The sequence below is a fragment of the Scyliorhinus canicula genome, chromosome 17 (assembly GCF_902713615.1).
Source record: "Scyliorhinus canicula chromosome 17, sScyCan1.1, whole genome shotgun sequence".
Lineage (NCBI taxonomy): Eukaryota > Metazoa > Chordata > Chondrichthyes > Carcharhiniformes > Scyliorhinidae > Scyliorhinus > Scyliorhinus canicula.
The window spans coordinates 105,589,319-105,609,131 of NC_052162.1; the positions used below are offsets into that span (position 1 = coordinate 105,589,319).

The window sequence follows — 19,813 nt, forward strand, 5'->3', positions numbered from 1 at the left end:
CGCCGCGGCTCGGTTTCGATTCCCGGTCAGGGAATGAAAGTTTATTCATTTGCAGGGGCTGGTTTTGCTCACTCAGCTAAATCGCTAGCTTTTAAAGCAGACCAAGCAGGCCAGCAGCACGGTTCGATTCCCGTACCAGCCTCCCCGACAAGCGCCGGAATGTGGCGACTCGGGGCTTTTCACAGTAACTTCATTGAAGCCTACTCGCGACAATAAACGATTTCCATTTCATTTTCACTTAGTTCATCAAGGAGAGCATTTACTTTTCATTTCTGACCTTTTGCACTCGAGACAAGTATCTCCGACAATATGCCATGACAGCTGTAATACAAGTGACTTCTGCAGCCAATGGCAACACCGATTGCTCAGAGCTGGAGTGACAGTGACAGTGAGGTGAGACAGTACTCCAAGCTGCTCATGTATCAATTACAATTTCCAAAACCCACCACCCTTATCCCTGCGGCTCCTGTGAAACATTCAAGACAACATACGGCAGATATTCATCACTGGAAGTAACTGACACACATGAAATTCCAAACACATTCATGCCACACCTCTTTCTGCTTCTGTCGCTACCTCACCTATCCAGATCCCTCTGTCCGTCCATATCCCAGGGTCAATGCGCTGCTTGATACAAACAGACAGTTGGCGAACCCAAGCGTTGCCTCCAAATCAGCAACAGGCAGTGTAGGACACAACGTATTGAGAAGAGATGGAGTTTACAGATGAGAAGGTAAAACCACACCAGGATCTCATCTTCCTCTTCCCCCCGGACACTGATACAGGAATGTGTGCAGTGCCAAATAGTCACAGTCACAATCTCCTTCCAGTCTTCTGCATGCTGCTAAGCTTTGTCGTACTTAAACTCTTGCTGCAGCTTTTCAGGTTCTGATGAGACCACATCTGGAATATTGTGTGCAGTTTCCGTCTCCACATTGAATGAACGATATACTTGCATTGGAGGTGGTAGAGCAAATGTTCACGAGATTCTTCTCTGGATGACAGGGTTTTCCTATGTAAAGGGGCTGAGAAATTTGGGCTGAAATTCCCTGGAGTTTAGAAGGCTGGGCGGTGATATCAACGAAACCCACACAATTGTGAATAGGTTTGATAGGGTGGACGCTGAGAGATTGTTTCCACTGGTCAGGGAATCTAAAACACTACGGCAGAGTCTTAGGATAGGGGGCTGTTCAGTCGTGACTGAGATGAGGAGACATTACTTCACTCAAAAGGTTGTGAATCTTTGAACTTCTCCACACCAGAGGGTTGTGCATGTTCCATCATTGAACACATTTCAGGTTGGGATAGACAAGCTTTTCGTTCTATTCGGAAATGAAGGCGAGCTGTGGGAAGATGGAATTGTGTAGGAAGATCAGCCAACATTTAAACCTTTAAGTCAGGTTATCAAGTTTAATCGCATATTTGAAATACATATTTTATTACATGTAATATGTTTCTCATGAATATTCATTGACTAAATTATTTTGGTAACACCGGAACACAGTAGAGCCGTTAACACTTGAGACATATTTTGCCCAAGGACCCAATAACAACCCAGAACTGTGAACAATGAATGTGATGGGGAGAAAACAGCAAAAAAGCCGTCTCTGGGTGGCCTCGAACCACCAACCTGAAGATTTAAAGCACGTTCGCAGTCTGTGCATTAAAAAGCTCTCACCTCAGTGTGTACTAGCTGATGCCTCAGCAGGTGGAATGATGCAGTGAATCCTTTCCCACTCTCTGAGCCGGTGAACAGCCTTTGCCCAGTGTGGACTTGTTGGTGTGACATCAGGGAGCAGAACTAAGTGAATCCCTTCTCACACTGGGCGCAGGTGAGCAGTCTCTCCCGAGTGTGAATTTGTTGGACTGGCAATCGGTTGGATAACTGCGTGAATTTCTTGTCACATTGAGTGCAAGTGAATGGTTTCACCCCAGTGTTACTTTCCATGTTCCATTTCTGACTGAATCCTTGGTAGTAAACGAAAGAAGAAGTGTAACAGGAAAATCACTTGGGAACTTTGGGAATGTTTACATTTAATTTCATTCAATCGATAATGAGACGTGGTAACGTGACTGATTGGGCTAAGGGGGAGGATTTGGGCTCCAGTCTGTGTAAGATAATTCTATGATTTTATGTCATTAATATTAGCATCATGACAGCTGTAGCCATGGTCCTATCGAAAGACCGCTTGAAAGTTCCTAAAGCGTTCCACCCCACTATCACAGCAGGCAGTTCATTCCACACCCTATCCACTCTCGGAGCAAAGAACCAACATCGGATATCCCTCCTATATCTCGCACTCTGAATCTTATCGTTATGCCCCCTTGTATAGTCTCTTCAATGTGGAGACCGAAACTGACACGATGTTCCTGATGTGGTCGCATCAGAACCTGAAAAGCTATAGCAAGACATTAAAGACGACAAAACCGAGCATCATGCAGAAGACTGGAAGGAGATTGTGACTGTGAATATGTGGCACTGCGCATATTCCAATTTCCGATTTACTATCTGTAAACTCCATTTCTTCTCAATACCTTGTGTCCTACACTGCCTGTTCCTACTTTCGAGGCTAAGCTCGGGATCGCCAACTGCCTGTTTGCATCTGGCAGCTCCTTGATCCTAAGATCTTGCTGAATTAAACATTCAACTCTCTGACTTCCCGAGACACAGAAGTAGTTTCCACTCATAAATTAGTAACCCTGATACTAACAAAGCGGGATGGAGGCAAGACTAAGTTTGAGTGATGACACTCCGGGTGGAATGGCGAGCTGGAGTTCATTCACAAAAGCAGCAACGTTGAAAAAACTGCGCCAAACATGGGGCTGCAAACCACAATCCTAATCTCAGGCTCTTACGACTGAGCTACTGGGCACTGAAATAGCAGCTGACCCAATGTCACTGCCCTGCCTTCGAAATAATTGTTAGTGAATTTGTGGTTCTTCGTTGTACTTGTCAAAAGCAGGAGCTGCACAATTGGATTAACTTTGCGTTCAGGTCCGAAGCTTTACAGTCTTTACAGATCTCGGGATCTCTAAAGTCTTAATTACCTGCAATTGCTCGCATTCAAAGCATGTCTTGCATTTTTGAGTTTGTCTCTTTATATATGTGTCTGGAACATACCTCTTCATTCACCTGAGGAAGGAGCAGTGCTCCGAAAGCTAGTGATTTGAAACAAACCTATTGGACTTTAACCTGGTGTTGTAAGATTTCTTACTGTGCTCACCCAAGTCCAACGCATGCACCTCCACATCATAACTTTGGGTTGGCACTGATTGTGCAGAACAGCACATTCAGTCACCACAGATAAACTGCATGAAACTTTGACAGCAGTGGGAATCAAACCAACATTGCAATGGAGGCAGGGATCGAAATCCACTGCTTTGGACCACTTGTAAGACGTCTTACAACATCAGTTTAAACCTCCGCTCCTAAAGCTAGTGATTCCAAATAAACCTATTGGTCTTTAACCTAGTGTTGTAAGACTTCATCCTGTGCCCACCCCAGTCCAAAGGCGGCATTTCCACATCATTGGACCACTTCGCCAGACGACCAGAGTCGGTATTTTCTGTTTACCATTCTGTTTGCTCTAATGCCATTGAAATAAAATATAAATTAAGTAGCTGCAATCGACCAAAGCCTCCTTGCGCCTCCTCTCACACTTAATAATATCACAGCGAATCCCCAGACTTAAAACCAATTCCCAAAACGATCCCGATAACCTTTAATTCCCTTCGGGTCCAACAATCTCTCCATGCGACGCTTCAATATCTGCAAGATCTGAGGATTCACGGAGATCTGCGGTACAAAATTCAATGGATTCCCAAACATTGAAGAACTGCTGCGTTTTTTGGGCTCCAGTGGCGCAATCGGTTAGCGCGCGGTACTTATACAGCTGTGCAGACAGCGAGCTATGCCGAGGTTGTGAGTTCGATCCTCACCAGGAGCAGTTGTTTTGCTGCAACGTGTGAGGAACTCTGCAATTCAATGTTCAGTTCGCAGCAGAGAACATTTGAATAGCAAACCAGCGTCTCTGGGCTGGTTAACCATACATGGTCGCACTGCTGCTTCACAGCTCTTGCGTCCCGGGTTTTATTCCAGTTCGGGTGACTGAGCAATTTGCACTTTCTCCCAGTGTCAGAAAAAATCCAGAATCTGGTAGTATGGCCAAGACATCCACGGATATGGAGATGCTGGCGTTGGGCTGCGGTGGGCACAGGGAGAAGTCTTACTACATAGAACATTACAGCGCAGTACGGGCCCTCCAGCCTTCGATGTTGCACCGACCCGTGAAACCATCTGAAGCCTATCTGACCTACACTATTCCATTTTCATCCATATGTCTATCCAGTGATCACTTAAATGACCTTAAATTTGGCAAGTCGACTACTGTTCCAGGCATTGCGTTCCACACCCCTACTACTCTCTGAGTAAAGAAACTGCCTCTGACATCTGTCCATTTTCTACCACCCCTCTATTTCAAACTATGCCCCCTCGTGTTGGTCATCACCATCCGAGGAAAAAGTCTCTCACTGTCCACCCTATCTAACCCTCTGACGATCTTATATGTCTCTATTAAGTCAACGCTCAGCTTTCTCCTCTCTAACGAAAACAACCTCAAGTCCCTGAGCCTTTCCTCGTAAGACCTTCCCTCCATGCCTGGCAGCATCCTAGTAAATCTCCTCTGAACCCTTTCCAAAGCTTCCACATCCTTCCTATAATGTGGTGACCAGAACTGCACGCAGTACTCCAGGTGCAGCCGCACCAGAGCTTTGTACAGCTGCAGCATGACCACGTGGCTTCGAAACTCAATCCCCCTACTGATAAAAGCTAGCACACCATATGCCTTCTTAAAAGCCCTATTAACCTGGGTGGCAACTTTCAGGGATTTATGTACCTGGATGCCGAGATCTCTGTGTTCATCTACATTACCAAGAATCTTGCCATTAGCCTAGTCCTCTGCACTCCTGTTACACTAGGTTAAAGTACAATAGGTTTATTTGGAATCATAGCTTTCGGAGCACAGGTTTAAACTGGTGGAAGACTTCTTACAAGGGGTGCAAGACAGAGGTTTCGATTCCAGTCTATATAGCAATGTGGGATTGATTCCCAGTGCTGTGAAAGTTTCATGCAGTTTCGCTGAGTTGATTGTTCTCTTCTGCAGAATCAATGCCGCTCAACGTTGATCCTGTTGTGTAGCTCCTGCTTTTAACAAGTAAAACAAGGAACCTCTATTCGCAACAATCATTGCGAAGGCAGGGCAGTGACATTGGTTCAGCTGCTATTCCAGTGCCCACTAGCTCAGTCGTTGGAGCCTGAGTTTCGGATTGTGGTTTGGAGCCCCACGTTTTGCGCAATTGTTTAAACGTTGCTGCTTTCAAGGATGAACTCCAGCTCTCCATTCCTGCCGGAGTGTCACCAATCAAATTTAGTCTTGTCACCATCCCGCTTTCTTGATACCACAGTTACTGGTTTATGAGTGAAAATTGCCTCTATGTCATTGGAAGTCGGAGATTTTAATGCTCTCTTATCATTTTGAATTAAATGTGGACCCATATATGGGAGATAATTGTGTCAGTGAGATCTGTAAAATCTGATCAATTGCCACCCAGATTTTACCTCACTGCACAATCGCCATGGTCAGTTCGTTGAAGCCTATCAGTGTCCTTCGCCTCTGGATTTGTTTCCGACCTTCTGGGCATGTAGCATTTCCAGCCCCAATGGGGAAATGCAGCTCTGATTCTACTGATTATCGATTCAATCAGGAAGCAGTTCAGGTTCGCTTATCAGCTTGATGGACTCGTGCCCAGGCCGGAGTGGTTCCAGGGTCGAATCCACGAAATCACCAGAGAATTGGGGCAACGTCCCGCAAAATTAGACCAGCGTCCCTGGTGGTCTAGTGGTTAGGATTCGGCGCTTTCACCGCCGCGGCTCGGGTTCGATTCCCGGTCAGGGAATGAAAGTTTATTCATTTGCAGGGGCTGGCTTTGCTCACTCAGCAAAATCGCTAGCTTTTAAAGCAGACCAAGCAGGCCAGCAACACGGTTCGATTCCCGTACCAGCCTCCCCGACAAGCGCCGGAATGTGGCGACTCGGGGCTTTTCACAGTAACTTCATTGAAGCCTACTCGCGACAATAAACGATTTCCATTTCATTTTCACATAGTTCATGAAGGAGCGCATTTACTTTTCATTTCTGACCTTTTGCACTCGAGACAAACATCTCCGACAATATGCCATGACAGCTGTAATACAAGTGACTTCTGCAGCCAATGGCAACACCGATTGCTCTCAGCTGGAGTAACAGTGACAGTGAGGTGAGACAGTACTCCAGGCTGCTCACTTATCAGTTACAATTTCCAAACCCACCACCCTTATCCCTGCGGCTCCTGTGAAACATTCAAGACAACATACGGCAGATATTCATCACTGGAAGTAACTGACACACATGAAATTCCAAACACATTCATGCCACACCTCTTTCTGCTTCTGTCTCTACCTCACCTATCCAGATCCCTCTGTCCGTCCATATCCCAGGGTCAATGCGCTGCTTGATACAAACAGACAGTTGGCGAACCCAAGCGTTGCCTCCAAATCAGGAACAGGCAGTGTAGGACACAACGTATTGAGAAGAGATGGAGTTTACAGATGAGAAGGTAAAACAACCCCAGGATCTCATCTTCCTCTTCCCCTCGGACACTGATACAGGAATGTGTGCAGTGCCAAATAGTCACAGTCACAATCTCCCTCCAGTCTTCTGCATGCTGCTAAGCTTTGTCGTACTTAAACTCTTGCTGCAGCTTTTCACGTTCTGATGAGACCACATCTGGAATATTGTGTGCAGTTTCCGTCTCCACATTGAATGAACGATATATTTGCATTGGAGGTGGTAGAGCAAATGTTCACGAGATTCTTCTCTGGATGACACGGTTTTCCTATGTAAAGGGGCTAAGAAATTTGGGCTGAAATTCCCTGGAGTTTAGAAGACTGGGCGGTGATATCAACGAAACCCACACAATTGTGAATAGGTTTGATAGGGTGGACGCTGAGAGATTGTTTCCACTGGTCAGGGAATCTAAATCACTACGGCAGAGTCTCAGGATAGGGGGCTGTTCATTCGTGACTGAGATGAGGAGACATTACTTCACTCAAAAGGTTGCGAATCTTTGAACTTCTCCACACCAGAGGGTTGTGCATGTTCCATCATTGAACACATTTCAGGTTGGGATAGACAAGCTTTTCGTTCTATTCGGAAATGAAGGCGAGCTGTGGGAAGATGGAATTGTGTAGGAAGATCAGCCAACATTTAAACCTTTAAGTCAGGTTATTAAGTTTAATCGCATATTTGAAATACATATTTTATTACATGTAATATGTTTCTCATGAATATTCATTGACTAAATTATTTTGGTAAAACCGGAACACAGTAGAGCCGTTAACACTTGAGACATATTTTGCCCAAGGACCCAATAACAACCCAGAACTGTGAACAATGAATGTGATGGGGAGAAAACAGCAAAAAAGCCGTCTCTGGGTGGCCTCGAACCATCAACCTGAAGATTTAAAGCACGTTCGCAGTCTGGGCATTAAAAAGCTTTCACCTCAGTATGTACTAGCTGATGCCTCAGCAGGTGGAATGAGGCAGTGAATCCTTTCCCACTCTCTGAGCCGGTGAACAGCCTTTCCCCAGTGTGGACTTGTTGATATGACATCAGGGAGCAGAACTAAGTGAATCCCTTCTCACACTGGGCGCAGGTGAACAGTCTCTCCCGAGTGTGAATTTGTTGGACTGGCAATCGGTTGGATAACTGCGTGAATTTCTTGTGATGTGGAGATGCCGGCGTTGGACTGGGGTGAGCACAGTAAGAAGTCTTACAACACCAGGTTAAAGTCCATTAACCTGGTTAAACGACAACGAATAAACGGGCATCGTGCGACTATCAACAGGCAGGACTGTTCCCTTCCAGTTGGGGAACACTTCAGCAGGCAAGGACATTCAGCCTCTGATATCCGGGTCAGCATTCTACAAGGAGGCCTTCAGGAGACGCGACAACGCAAAATTGCTGAGCAAAAACTTATAGCTAAGTTCCGCACGCATGAATGCGGACTCAACCGGGATCTGGGATTCATGTCGCATTACATTCGGCCCCCACCAACAAGCCTGGACTTGCAGAGGCCTACCGACTGAACTGGCTTGGGACAATTCACACCTCTTTAACCTGGAGTTACCTCTCTCTCTGCATCTTTGATGATTTGATTGCCTGCAGGTGCTCGCATTCCGGGGCATCTCTGACTGTGTCTATATAAACATTTCTGGAACAAGCCTTTCCATTCACCTGAAGAAGGAGCCGTGCTCCGAAAGCTCGTGTTTGAAACAAACCTGTTGGACTTTAACCTGGTGTTGTAAGACTTCTTACTGAATTTCTTGTCACATTGAGTGCAAGTGAATGGTTTCACCCCAGTGTTACTTTCCATGTTCCATTTCTGACTGAATCCTTGGTAATAAACGAAAGAAGAAGTGTAACAGGAAAATCACTTGGGAACTTTGGGAATGTTTACATTTAATTTCATTCAATCGATAATGAGACGTGGTAACGTGACTGAGTGGGCTATGGGGGAGGATTTAGGATCCAGTCTGTGGAAGATAATTCTATGATTTTATGTCATTAAAATTAGCATCATGACAGCTGTAGCCATGGTCCTATCCAAAGACCGCTTGAAAGTTCCTAAAGTGTTCCACCCCACTATCACAGCAGGCAGTCCATTCCACACCCTATCCACTCTCGGAGCAAAGAACCAACATCGGATATCCCTCCTATATCTCGCACTCTGAATCTTATCGCTATGCCCCCTTGTAAAGTCTCTTCAATGTGGAGACCGAAACTGACACGATGTTCCTGATGTGGTCTCATCAGAACGTGAAAAGCTGTAGCAAGACATTAAAGACGACAAAACCGAGCAACATGCAGAAGACTGGAAGGAGATTGTGACTGTGAATATGTGGCACTGCGCACATTCCTATTTCCTATTTATTATCTGTAAACTCCATTTCTTCTCAATACCTTGTGTCCTACACTGCCTGTTCCTACTTTCGAGGCTAAGCTCGGGTTCGCCAACTGCCTGTTTGCATCTGGCAGCTCCTTGATCCTAAGATCTTGTTGAATTAAACATTCAACTCTCCGACTTCCCGAGACACAGAAGTAGTTTCCACTCATAAATTAGTAACCCTGATACTAACAAAGCGGGATGGAGGCAAGACTAAGTTTGAGTGATGACACTCCGGGTGGAATGGCGAGCTGGAGTTCATTCACAAAAGCAGCAACGTTGAAACAACTGCGCCAAACATGGGGCTGCAAACCACAATCCTAATCTCAGGCTCTTACGACTGAGCTACTGGGCACTGAAATAGCAGCTGACCCAATGTCACTGCCCTGCCTTCGAAATAATTGTTAGTGAATTTGTGGTTCTTCGTTGTACTTGTTAAAAGCAGGAGCTGCACAATTGGATTAACTTTGCGTTCAGGTCCGAATCTTTACAGTCTTTACAGATCTCGGGATCTCTAAAGTCTTAATTACCTGCAATTGCTCGCATTCAAAGCATGTCTTGCATCTTTGAGTTTGTCTCTTTATATATGTGTCTGGAACATACCTCTTCATTCACCTGAGGAAGGAGCAGTGCTCCGAAAGCTAGTGATTTGAAGCAAACCTGTTGGTGTAAGATTTCGTACTGTGCTCACCCAAGTCCAACGCCGGCACCTCCACATCTCAATTTTGGGTTGGCACTGATTGTCCAGAACAGCACATTCAGTCACCACAGATAAACTGCATGAAACGTTGACAGCAGTGGGAATCAAACCAACATTGCAATGGAGGCAGGGATCGAAATCCATTGCTTTGGACCACTTGTAAGACGTCTTACAACATCAGTTTAAACCTCCGCTCCTAAAGCTAGTGATTCCAAATAAACCTATTGGTCTTTAACCAAGTGTTGTAAGACTTCATCCTGTGCCCACCCCAGTCCAATGGCGGCATTTCCACATCATTGGACCACTTCGCCAGACGACCAGCGTCGGGATTTTCTGTTTACCATTCTGTTTGCTCTAATGCCATTGAAATAAAAAATAAATTAAGAGCTGCAATCGACCAAAAGCCTCCTTGCGCCTCCTCTGACAATTAATAAGATCACAGCGAATCCCCAGCCTTAAAACCAATTCCCAACACGATCCCGATAACCTTTAATTCCCTTCGGGTCCAACAATCTCTCCATGCGACGCTTCATTAACTTCAAGATCTGAGGGTTCACGGAGATCTGCGGTACAAAATTCAATGGATTCCCAAACTTTGAAGAACTGCTGCATATTGTGGGCTCCAGTGGCGCAATCGGTTAGCGCGCGGTGCTTATACAGCAGTGCAGACAACGAGTTATGCCGATGTTGTGAGTTCGATCCTCACCTGGAGCAGTTGTTTTTGCTGCAACGTGTGAGGAACTCTGCAATTCAATGTTCAGTTCGCAGCAGAGAACATTTGAATAGCAAACCAGCGTCTCTGGGCTGGTTCACCATACATGGTCGCACTGCTGCTTCACAGCTCTTGCGTCCCGGGTTCTATTGCAGCTTCGGGTGACAGAGCAATTTGCACTTTCTCCCAGTGTCAGAAAAAATCCAGAATCTGGTAGTGTGGCCAAGACGTCCACGGATATGGAGATGCTGGCGTTGGGCTGCGGTGGGCACACGGAGAAGTGTTACAACATAGAACATTACAGCGCAGTACGGGCCCTTCAGCCCTCCATGTTGCACCGACCCGTGAAACCACCTGAAGCCTATCTGACCTACACAATTCCATTTTCAACCATATGTCTATCCAGTGACCACTTAAATGCCCTTAAATTTGGCAAGTCTCCTACTGTTGTATGCAGTGCGTTCCACACCCCTACTACTCTCTGAATAAAGAAACTTCCTCTGACATCTGTCCTTTTTCTACCACCCCACAATTTAAAACTATGCCTCCTCGTGTTGGTCATCACCATCCGAGGAAAATGACTCTCACTGTCCACCCTATCTAACCCTCTGACGATCTTATATGTCTCTATTAAGTCAACGCTCAGCTTTCTCCTCTCTAACGAAAACAACCTCAAGTCCCTGAGCCTTTCCTCGTAAGACCTTCCCTCCATACCAGGCAACATCCTAGTAAATCTCCTCTGAACCCTTTCCAAAGCTTCCACATCCTTCCTATAATGTGGTGACCAGAACTGCACGCAGTACTCCAGCTGCGGCCGCACCAGAGTTTTGTACAGCTGCAGCATGACCTCATGGCTCCGAAACTCAATCCCCCTACTGATAAAAGCTAGCACACCATCTGCCTTCTTAACAGCCCTATTAAACTGGGTGGCAACTTTCAGGGATTTATGTACATGATGCCGAGATCTCTGTGTTCATCTACATTACCAAGAATCTTGCCATTAGCCCAGTACTCTGCACTCCTATTACACTAGGTTAAAGTACAATAGGTTTATTTGGAATCATAGCTTTTGGAGCACAGCTTTAACCTGGTGTAAGACTTCTTACAAGTGGTGCAAGACAGAGGATTTCGATTCCAGTCTATATAGCAATGTGGGATTGATTCCCACTGCTGTGAAAGTTTCATGCAGTTTCGCTGAGGTAATTGTTCTCTTCTGCAGAATCAGTGCCACTCAACGTTGATCCTGTTGTGTAGCTCCTGCTTTTAACAAGTAGAACAAGGAACCACTATTCGCAACAATCATTGCGAAGGCAGGGAAGTGACATTGGTTCAGCTGCTATTCCAGTGCCCCCTAGTTCAGTCATTAGAGCCTGAGTTTCGGATTGTGGTTTGGAGCCCCACGTTTGGCGCAATTGTTTAAATGTTGCTGCTTTCAAGGATGAACTCCATCTCTCCATTCCTGCCGGGGTGTCACAAATCAAATTTAGTCTTGTCTCCATCCCGCTTTCTTGGGACCACAGTTACTGGTTTATGAGTGAAAATTGCCTCTATGTCATTGAAAGTCGGAGATTTTAATGCTCTCTTGTCATTTTGAATTAAATGTGGACCCATATCTGGGAGACAATTGTGTCAGTGCGATCTGTAAAATCTGATCAATTGCCACCCAGATTTTACCTCACTGCACAATCGCCATGGTCAGTTCGTTGAAGCCTATCAATGTCCTTCTCCTCTGGATTTGGTTCCGACCCGCTGCGCATGTAGCATTTCCAGCCCCGATGGGGAAATGCAGCTCTGATTCCACTGATTATCGATTCAATCAGGAAGCAATTCAGATGGACTCGCGCCCAGGCCGGAAGGTTCCAGAGTCGAATCCACGAGATCACCAGAGAATTGGGGCAACGACACGCTGAACTGAGCCAGAGTCCCTGGTGGTCTAGTGGTTAGGAGTCTGCGCTTTCACCGCCGTGGCTCGGGTTCGATTCCCGGTTATTCAATTGCAGCGTCTGGTTTAGCTCACTCATCCCGAGCAGGCCAGCAACACGGTTCAACTCCCGTGCTAGCCGCGCCGGAATGTGGCAATTCGGGGCTCTTCACAGTAACTTCATTGAAGCCTCCTCGCGCCAAAAACCGATTTTCATTTCATTTTCACTTAGTTCATCAAGGAGAGCATTAACTTTTCATTTCTGACCTTTTGCACTCGAGACAAGTATCTCCGACAATATGCCATGACAGCTGTAATACAAGTGACTTCTGCAGCCAAAGGCAACACCGATTGCTCTCAGCTGGAGTGACAGTGACAGTGAGGTGAGACAGTACTCCAGGCTGCTCATGTATCAATTACAATTTCCAAAACCCTGCGGCTCCTGTGAAACATTCATGACAACATACGGCAGATATTCATCACTGGAAGTAACTGACACACATGAAATTCCAAACACATTCATGCCACACCTCTTTCTGCTTCTGTCGCTACCTCACCTATCCAGATCCCTCTGTACGTCCATATCCCAGGGTCAATGCGCTGCTTGATACAAACAGACAGTTGGCGAACCAAAGCGTTGCCTCCAAAGGAGGAACAGGCAGTGTAGGACACAACGTGTTGAGAAGAGATGGAGTTTACAGATGAGAAGGTAAAACCACACCAGGATCTCATCTTCCTCTTCCCCCCGGACACTGAGACAGGAATGTGTGCAGTGCCAAATAGTCACAGTCACAATCTCCTTCCAGTCTTCTGCATGCTGCTCAGCTTTGTCGTACTTAAACTCTTGCTGCAGCTTTTCAGGTTCTGATGAGACCATATCTGGAATATTGTGTGCAGTTTCGGCTCCACATTGAATGGACGATATACTTGCATTGGAGGTGGTACAGCAAAGGTTCACGAGATTCTTCTCTGGATGACAGGGTTTTCCTATGTAAAGGGTATGAGACATTTGGGCTGAAATTCCCTGGAGTTTAGAAGACTGGGCGGTGATATCAACGAAACCCACACAATTGTGAATATGTTTGATAGGGTGGACGCAGAGACATTGTTTCCACTGGTCAGGGAATCTAAAACACTACGGCGGAGTCTCAGGATAGGGGGCTGTTCATTCGTGACTGAGATGAGGAGACATTACTTCACTCAAAAGGTTGTGAATCTTTGAACTTCTCCACACCAGAGGGTTGTGCATGTTCCATCATTGAACACATTTCAGGTTGGGATAGACAAGCTTTTCGTTCAATTCAGAAATGAAGGTGAGCTGTGGGAAGATGGAATTGTGTAGGAAGATCAGCTAACATTTAAACCTTTATGTCAGTTTATCAAGTTTAATCGCATATTTGAAATACATATTTTATTACATGTAATATGTTTCTCATGAATATTCATTGACTAAATTATTTTGGTAACACCGGATCACAGTAGAGCCGTTAACACTTGAGACATATTTTGCCCAAGGACCCAATAACAACCCAGAACTGTGAACAATGAATGCTGATGGGGAGAAAACAGCAAAAAAGCCGTCCCTGGGTGGCCTCGAACCACCAACCTGAAGATTTAAAGCACGTTCGCAGTCTGGGCATTAAAAAGCTCTCACCTCAGTATGAACTAGCTGATGCCTCAGCAGGTGGAATAAGGCACTGAATCCTTTCCCACTCTCTGAGCCGGTGAACAGCCTCTCCCCAGTGTGGACTTGTCGGTGTGACAGCAGGGAGCAGAACTGAGTGAATCCCTTCTCACGCTGGGCGCAGGTGAACAGTCTCTCCCGAGTGTGAATTTGTTGGACTGGCAATCGGTTGGATAACTGCGTGAATTTCTTGTCACATTGAGTGCAAGTGAATGGTTTCACCCCAGTGTTACTTTCCATGTTCCATTTCTGACTGAATCCTTGGTAATAAACGAAAGAAGAAGTGTAACAGGAAAATCACTTGGGAACTTTGGGAATGTTTACATTTAATTTCATTCAATCGATAATGAGACGTGGTAACGTGACTGATTGGGCTAAGGGGGAGGATTTAGGCTCCAGTCTGTGTAAGATAATTCTATGATTTTATGTCATTAAAATTAGCATAATGACAGCTGTAGCCACCCCACTATCACAGCAGGCAGTCCATTCCACACCCTGTCCACTCTCGGAGCAAAGAAACAACATCGGATATCCCTCCTATATCTCGCACTCTGAATCTTATCGTTATGCCCCCTTGTATAGTCTCTTCAATGTGGAGACCGAAACTGACACGATGTTCCTGATGTGGTCTCATCAGAACCTGAAAAGCTCTAGCAAGACATGAAAGACGACAAAACCGGGCAACATGCAGAAGACTGGAAGGAGATTGTGACTGTAAATATGTGGCACTGCGCACATTCCAATTTCCGATTTACTATCTGTGAACTCCATTTCTTCTCAATACCTTGTGTCCTGCACTGCCTGTTCCTACTTTCGAGGCTAAGCTCGGGATCCCGAACTGCCTGTTTGCATCTGGCAGCTCCTTGATCCTAAGATCTTGCTGAATTAAACATTCAACTCTCCGACTTCCAGAGACACAGAAGTAGTTTCCACTCATAAATTAGTATCCCTCATACTAACAAAGCGGGATGGAGGCAAGACTAAGTTTGAGTGATGACACTCCGGCAGGAATGGCGAGCTGGAGTTCATTCACAAAAGCAGCAACGTTGAAACAACTGCGCCAAACATGGGACTGCAAACCACAATCCGAATCTCAGGCTCTTACGACTGAGCTACTGGGCACTGAAATAGCAGCTGACCCAATGTCACTGCCCTGCCTTCGAAATAATTGTTAGTGAATTTGTGGTTCTTCATTGTCCTTGTTAAAAACAGGAGCTGCACAATTGGATTAACTTTGCGTTCAGGTCCGAATCTTTACAGTCTTTACAGATCTCGGGATCTCTAAAGTCTTAATTACCTGCAATTGCTCGCATTCAAAGCATGTCTTGCATCTTTGAGTTTGCCTCTTTATATATGTGTCTGGAACATACCTCTTCATTCACCTGAGGAAGGAGCAGTGCTCCGAAAGCTAGTGATTTGAAACAAACCTGTTGGACTTTAACCTGGTGTTGTAAGATTTCTTACTGTGCTCTCCCAAGTCCAACGCATGCACCTCCACATCATAAATTTGGGCTGGCACTGATTGTGCAGAACAGCACATTCAGTCACCACAGATAAACTGCATGAAACTTTGACAGCAGTGGGAATCAAACCAACATTGCAATGTAGGCAGGGATCGAAATCCACTGCTTCGGACCACTTGTAAGACGTCTTACAACATCAGTTTAAACCTCCGCTCCTAAAGCTAGTGATTCCAAATAAACCTATTGGTCTTTAACCTAGTGTTGTAAGACTTCATCCTGTGCCCACCCCAGTCCAAAGGCGGCATTTCCACATCATTGGACCACTTCGCCAGACGACCAGAGTCGGGATTTTCTGTTTACCATTCTGTTTGCTCTAATGCCATTGAAATAAAATATAAATTAAGGAGATGCAATCGACCAAAAGCCCCCTTGCGCCTCCTCTGACACTTAATAAGATCACAGCGAATCCCCAGCCTTAACACCAATTCCCAACACGATCCCGATAACCCTTAATTCCCTTCGGGTCCAACAATCTCTCCATCCGACACTTCAATATCTTCAAGATCTGAGGATTCACGGAGATCTGCGGTACAAAATTCAATGGATTCCCAAACTTTGAAGAACTTTTGCATATTGTGGGTTCCAGTAGCGCGCGGTACTTATACAGCAGTGCAGACAGCGAGCTATGCCGATGTTGTGAGTTCGATCCTCACCTGGAGCAGTTGATTTTGCTGTAACGTGTGAGGAACTCTGAAATTCAATGTTCAGTTCGCAGCAGAGAACATTTGAATAGCAAACCAGCATCTCAGGGCTGGTTCACCATACATCGTCGCACTGCTGCTTCACAGCTCTTGCGTCCCGCGTTCTATTGCAGCTTCGGGTGACTGAGCAATTTGCACTTTCTCCCAGTTTCAGAAAAAATCCAGAATCTGGTAGTATGGCCAAGACGTCCACGGTTATGGAGATGCTGGCGTTGGGCTGCGGTGGGCACAGGGAGAAGTCTTAGAACATAGAACATTACAGCGCAGTACGGGCCCTTCAGCCCTCCATGTTGCACCGACCCATGAAACCATCTGAAGCCTATCTGACCTACACTATTCCATTTTCATCCATATGTCTATCCAGTGACCACTTAAATGCCCTTAAATTTGGCAAGTCTACCACTGTTGCAGGCAGTGCGTTCCACACCCCTACTACTCTCTGAATAAAGAAACTGCCTCTGACATCTGTCCTTTTTCTACCACCCCTCAATTTAAAACTATGCCCCCTCGTGTTGGTCATCACCATCCGAGGAAAAAGACTCTCACTGTCCACCCTATCTAACCCTCTGACGATCTTATATGTCTCTATTAAGTCAACACTCAGCTTTCTCCTCTCTAACGAAAACAACCTCAAGTCCCTGAACCTTTCCTCGTTAAACCGTCCCTCCATACCAGGCAACATCCTAGTAAATCTCCTTTGAACCCTTTCCAAAGCTTCCACATCCTTCCTATAATGTGGTGACCAGAACTGCACGCAGTGCTCCAGCTGCGGCGGCACCAGAGTTTTACACAGCTGCAGCATGACCTCGTGGCTCCGAAACTCAATCCCCCTACTGATAAAAGCTAGCACACCATATGTTTTCTTAACAGCCCTATTTACCTGGGTGGCAACTTTCAGGGATTTAAGTACCTGGATGCCGAGATCTCTGTGTTCATCTACATTACCAAGAATCTTGCCATTAGCCCAGTACTCTGCACTCCTGTTACACTAGGTTAAAGTACAATAGGTTGATTTGGAATCATAGCTTTCGGAACACAACTTTAACCTGGTGTAAGACTTCTTACAAGTGGTGAAAGACAGAGGATTTCGATTCCAGTCTATATAGCAATGTGGGATGGATTCCCATTGCTGTGAAAGTTTCATGCAGTTTCGCTGAGTTGATTGATTGTTCTCTTCTGCAGAATCAGTGCCACTCAACGTTGATCCAGTTGCATAGCTCCTGCTTTTAACAAGTAGAACAAGGAACCACTATTCGCAACAACCATTGCGAAGGCAGGGCAGTGACATTGGTTCAGCTGCCATTCCAGTGCCCACTAGCTCAGTCATTAGAGCCTGAGTTTCGGATTGTGGTTTGGAGCCCCACGTTTGGCGAAATTGTTTAAACGTTGCTGCTTTCAAGGATGAACTCCAGCTCTCTATTCCTGACGGAGTGTCACCAATCAAATTTAGTCTTGTCTCCATCCCGCTTTCTTGGTACCACAGTTACTGGTTTATGAGTGAAAATTGCCTCTATGTCATTGGAAGTCGGAGATTTTAATGCTCTCTTGCCATTTTGCATTAAATGTGGACCCATATCTGGGAGATAATTGTGTCAGTGCGATGTGTAAAATCTGATCAATTGCCACCCAGATTTTACCTCACTGCACAATCGCCATGGTCAGTTCGTTGAAGCATATCAGTGTCCTTCTCCTCTGGATTTGTTTCCGACCCGCTGCGCATGTAGCATTTCCAGCCCCGATGGGGAAATGCAGCTCTCATTCCAGTGATTATCGATTCAATCAGGATGCAATTCAAGTTCGCTTATCAGCTTGATGGACTGGTGCCCAGGCTGGAGTGGTTCCAAGGTCGAATCAACGAGATCACCAGAGAATTGGGGCAACGTCCCGCTGAATTGGGCCAGCGTTCCTGGTGGTCTTGTGGTTAGGATTCGGCGCTTTCACCGCCGCGGCCCCTGTTCAATTCCTGGTCAGGGGGAATGCAAATTTACTCTTTTGCAGGGGCTTGTTTTGCTCACTCAGCTAAATCGCTGGCTTTTAAAGCAGACCAAGCAGGCCAGCAACATGGTTCAATTCCCGTACTAGCCACCCCGGACAAGCGCCGCATTGTGACGACTCGGTGCTTTTCACAGTAACTTCATTGAAGCCAACTCGCGACAATAAGCGATTTTCATTTCATTTTCACTTAGTTCATCAAGGAGAGCATTTACTTTTCATTTCTGACCTTTTGCACGTAAGACATGTATCTCCGACAATATGCCATGACAGCTGTAATACAAGTGACTTCTGCAGCCAATGGCAACACCGATTGCTCTCAGCTGGAACATGAAACTGACAGTGAGGTGAGACAGTACTCATGTATCAATTACAATTTCCAAAACCCACCACCCTTATCACTGCGGCTCCTGTGAAACATTCAAGACAACATACGGCAGATATTCATCACTGGAAGTAACTGACACACATGAAATTCCAAACACATTCATGCCACACATCTTTCTGCTTCTGTCGCTACCTCACCTATCCAGATCCCTCTGTCCGTCCATATCCCAGGGTCAATGCGCTGCTTGATACAAACAGACAGTTGGCGAACCCAAGCTTTGCCTCCAAAGCAGGAACAGGCAGTGTAGGACACAACGTATTGAGAAGAGATGGAGTTTACAGATGAGAATCTGTAGGATTGGAAAATCGCTGTTGTAACCCCCCTGTTCAAGAAGGGAACAAGAAAAAAGTTTGAAAATTATAGGCCAATTACCCTAACCTCGGATGTTGGCAGAATTCTAGAATCCATCGTTAAGGATGAGATTTCTAAATTCTTGGAAGTGCAGGGTCGGATTAGGACAAGTCAGCATGGATTTAGTAAGGGGAGGTCGTGCCTGACAAACCTGTTAGAGTTCTTTGAAGAGATAACAAATAGGTTAGACCAAGGAGAGCCAATGGATGTTATCTATCTTGACTTCCAAAAGGCCTTTGACAAGGTGCCTCACGGGAGACTGCTGAGTAAAATAAGGGCCCATTGTATTCGAGGCAAGGTACTAACATGGATTGACGATTGGCTGTCAGACAGAAGAGAGAGTTGGGATAAAAGGTTCTTTTTCGGAACGGCAACCGGTGACAAGTGGTGTCCCGCAGGGTTCAGTGTTGGGGCCACAGCTGTTCTCTTTATATATTAACGATCTTGATGACGGGACTGGGGGCATTCTGGCCAAGTTTGCCGATGATACAAAGATAGGTGGAGGGGCAGGTAGTATTGAGGAGGTGGGGAGGCTGCAGAAAGATTTAGACAGTTTAGGAGAATGGTCCAAGAAGTGGCTGATGAAATTCAACGTGGGCAAGTGCGAGGTCTTGCACTTTGGGAAAAAGAATAGAGGCATGGACTATTTTCTAAACGGTGACAAAATTGGTAATGCTAAAGTGCAAAGGGACTTCGGAGTCCTAGTCCAGGATTCTCTAAAGGTAAACTTGCAGGTTGAGTCCGTAATTAAGAAAGCAAATGTAATGTTGTCATTTATCTCAAGAGGCTTGGAATATAA

At 45.7% G+C, this 19,813-nt stretch overlaps 1 protein-coding gene and 3 non-coding genes across 4 annotated transcripts in view; 3 read left to right on the top strand and 1 right to left on the bottom strand.

The window, feature by feature from the left end:
• Positions 1 to 16,326, bottom strand: part of LOC119951498 (gastrula zinc finger protein XlCGF57.1-like) — a 28,485-nt gene extending 12,159 nt beyond the window's left edge. The window contains exons 1-4 of the mRNA XM_038774708.1: positions 16,236 to 16,326; positions 14,173 to 14,319; positions 8,415 to 8,492; positions 1,822 to 1,968 (exon numbers count right to left, since the gene is read on the bottom strand). Coding sequence (XP_038630636.1) covers positions 1,822 to 1,968; positions 8,415 to 8,492; positions 14,173 to 14,319; positions 16,236 to 16,326 — 463 coding nt within the window. The remainder of the gene's footprint in view (positions 1 to 1,821; positions 1,969 to 8,414; positions 8,493 to 14,172; positions 14,320 to 16,235) is intronic.
• Positions 3,853 to 3,947, top strand: trnai-uau. The gene is made up of 2 exons: positions 3,853 to 3,890; positions 3,912 to 3,947. It is a non-coding gene; the product is annotated as a tRNA-Ile (tRNA).
• Positions 5,884 to 5,955, top strand: trnae-uuc. The gene has a single exon. It is a non-coding gene; the product is annotated as a tRNA-Glu (tRNA).
• On the top strand, positions 10,362 to 10,456 carry trnai-uau. Its single transcript has 2 exons — positions 10,362 to 10,399; positions 10,421 to 10,456. It is a non-coding gene; the product is annotated as a tRNA-Ile (tRNA).
• Positions 16,327 to 19,813: the final 3,487 nt, after the last annotated feature.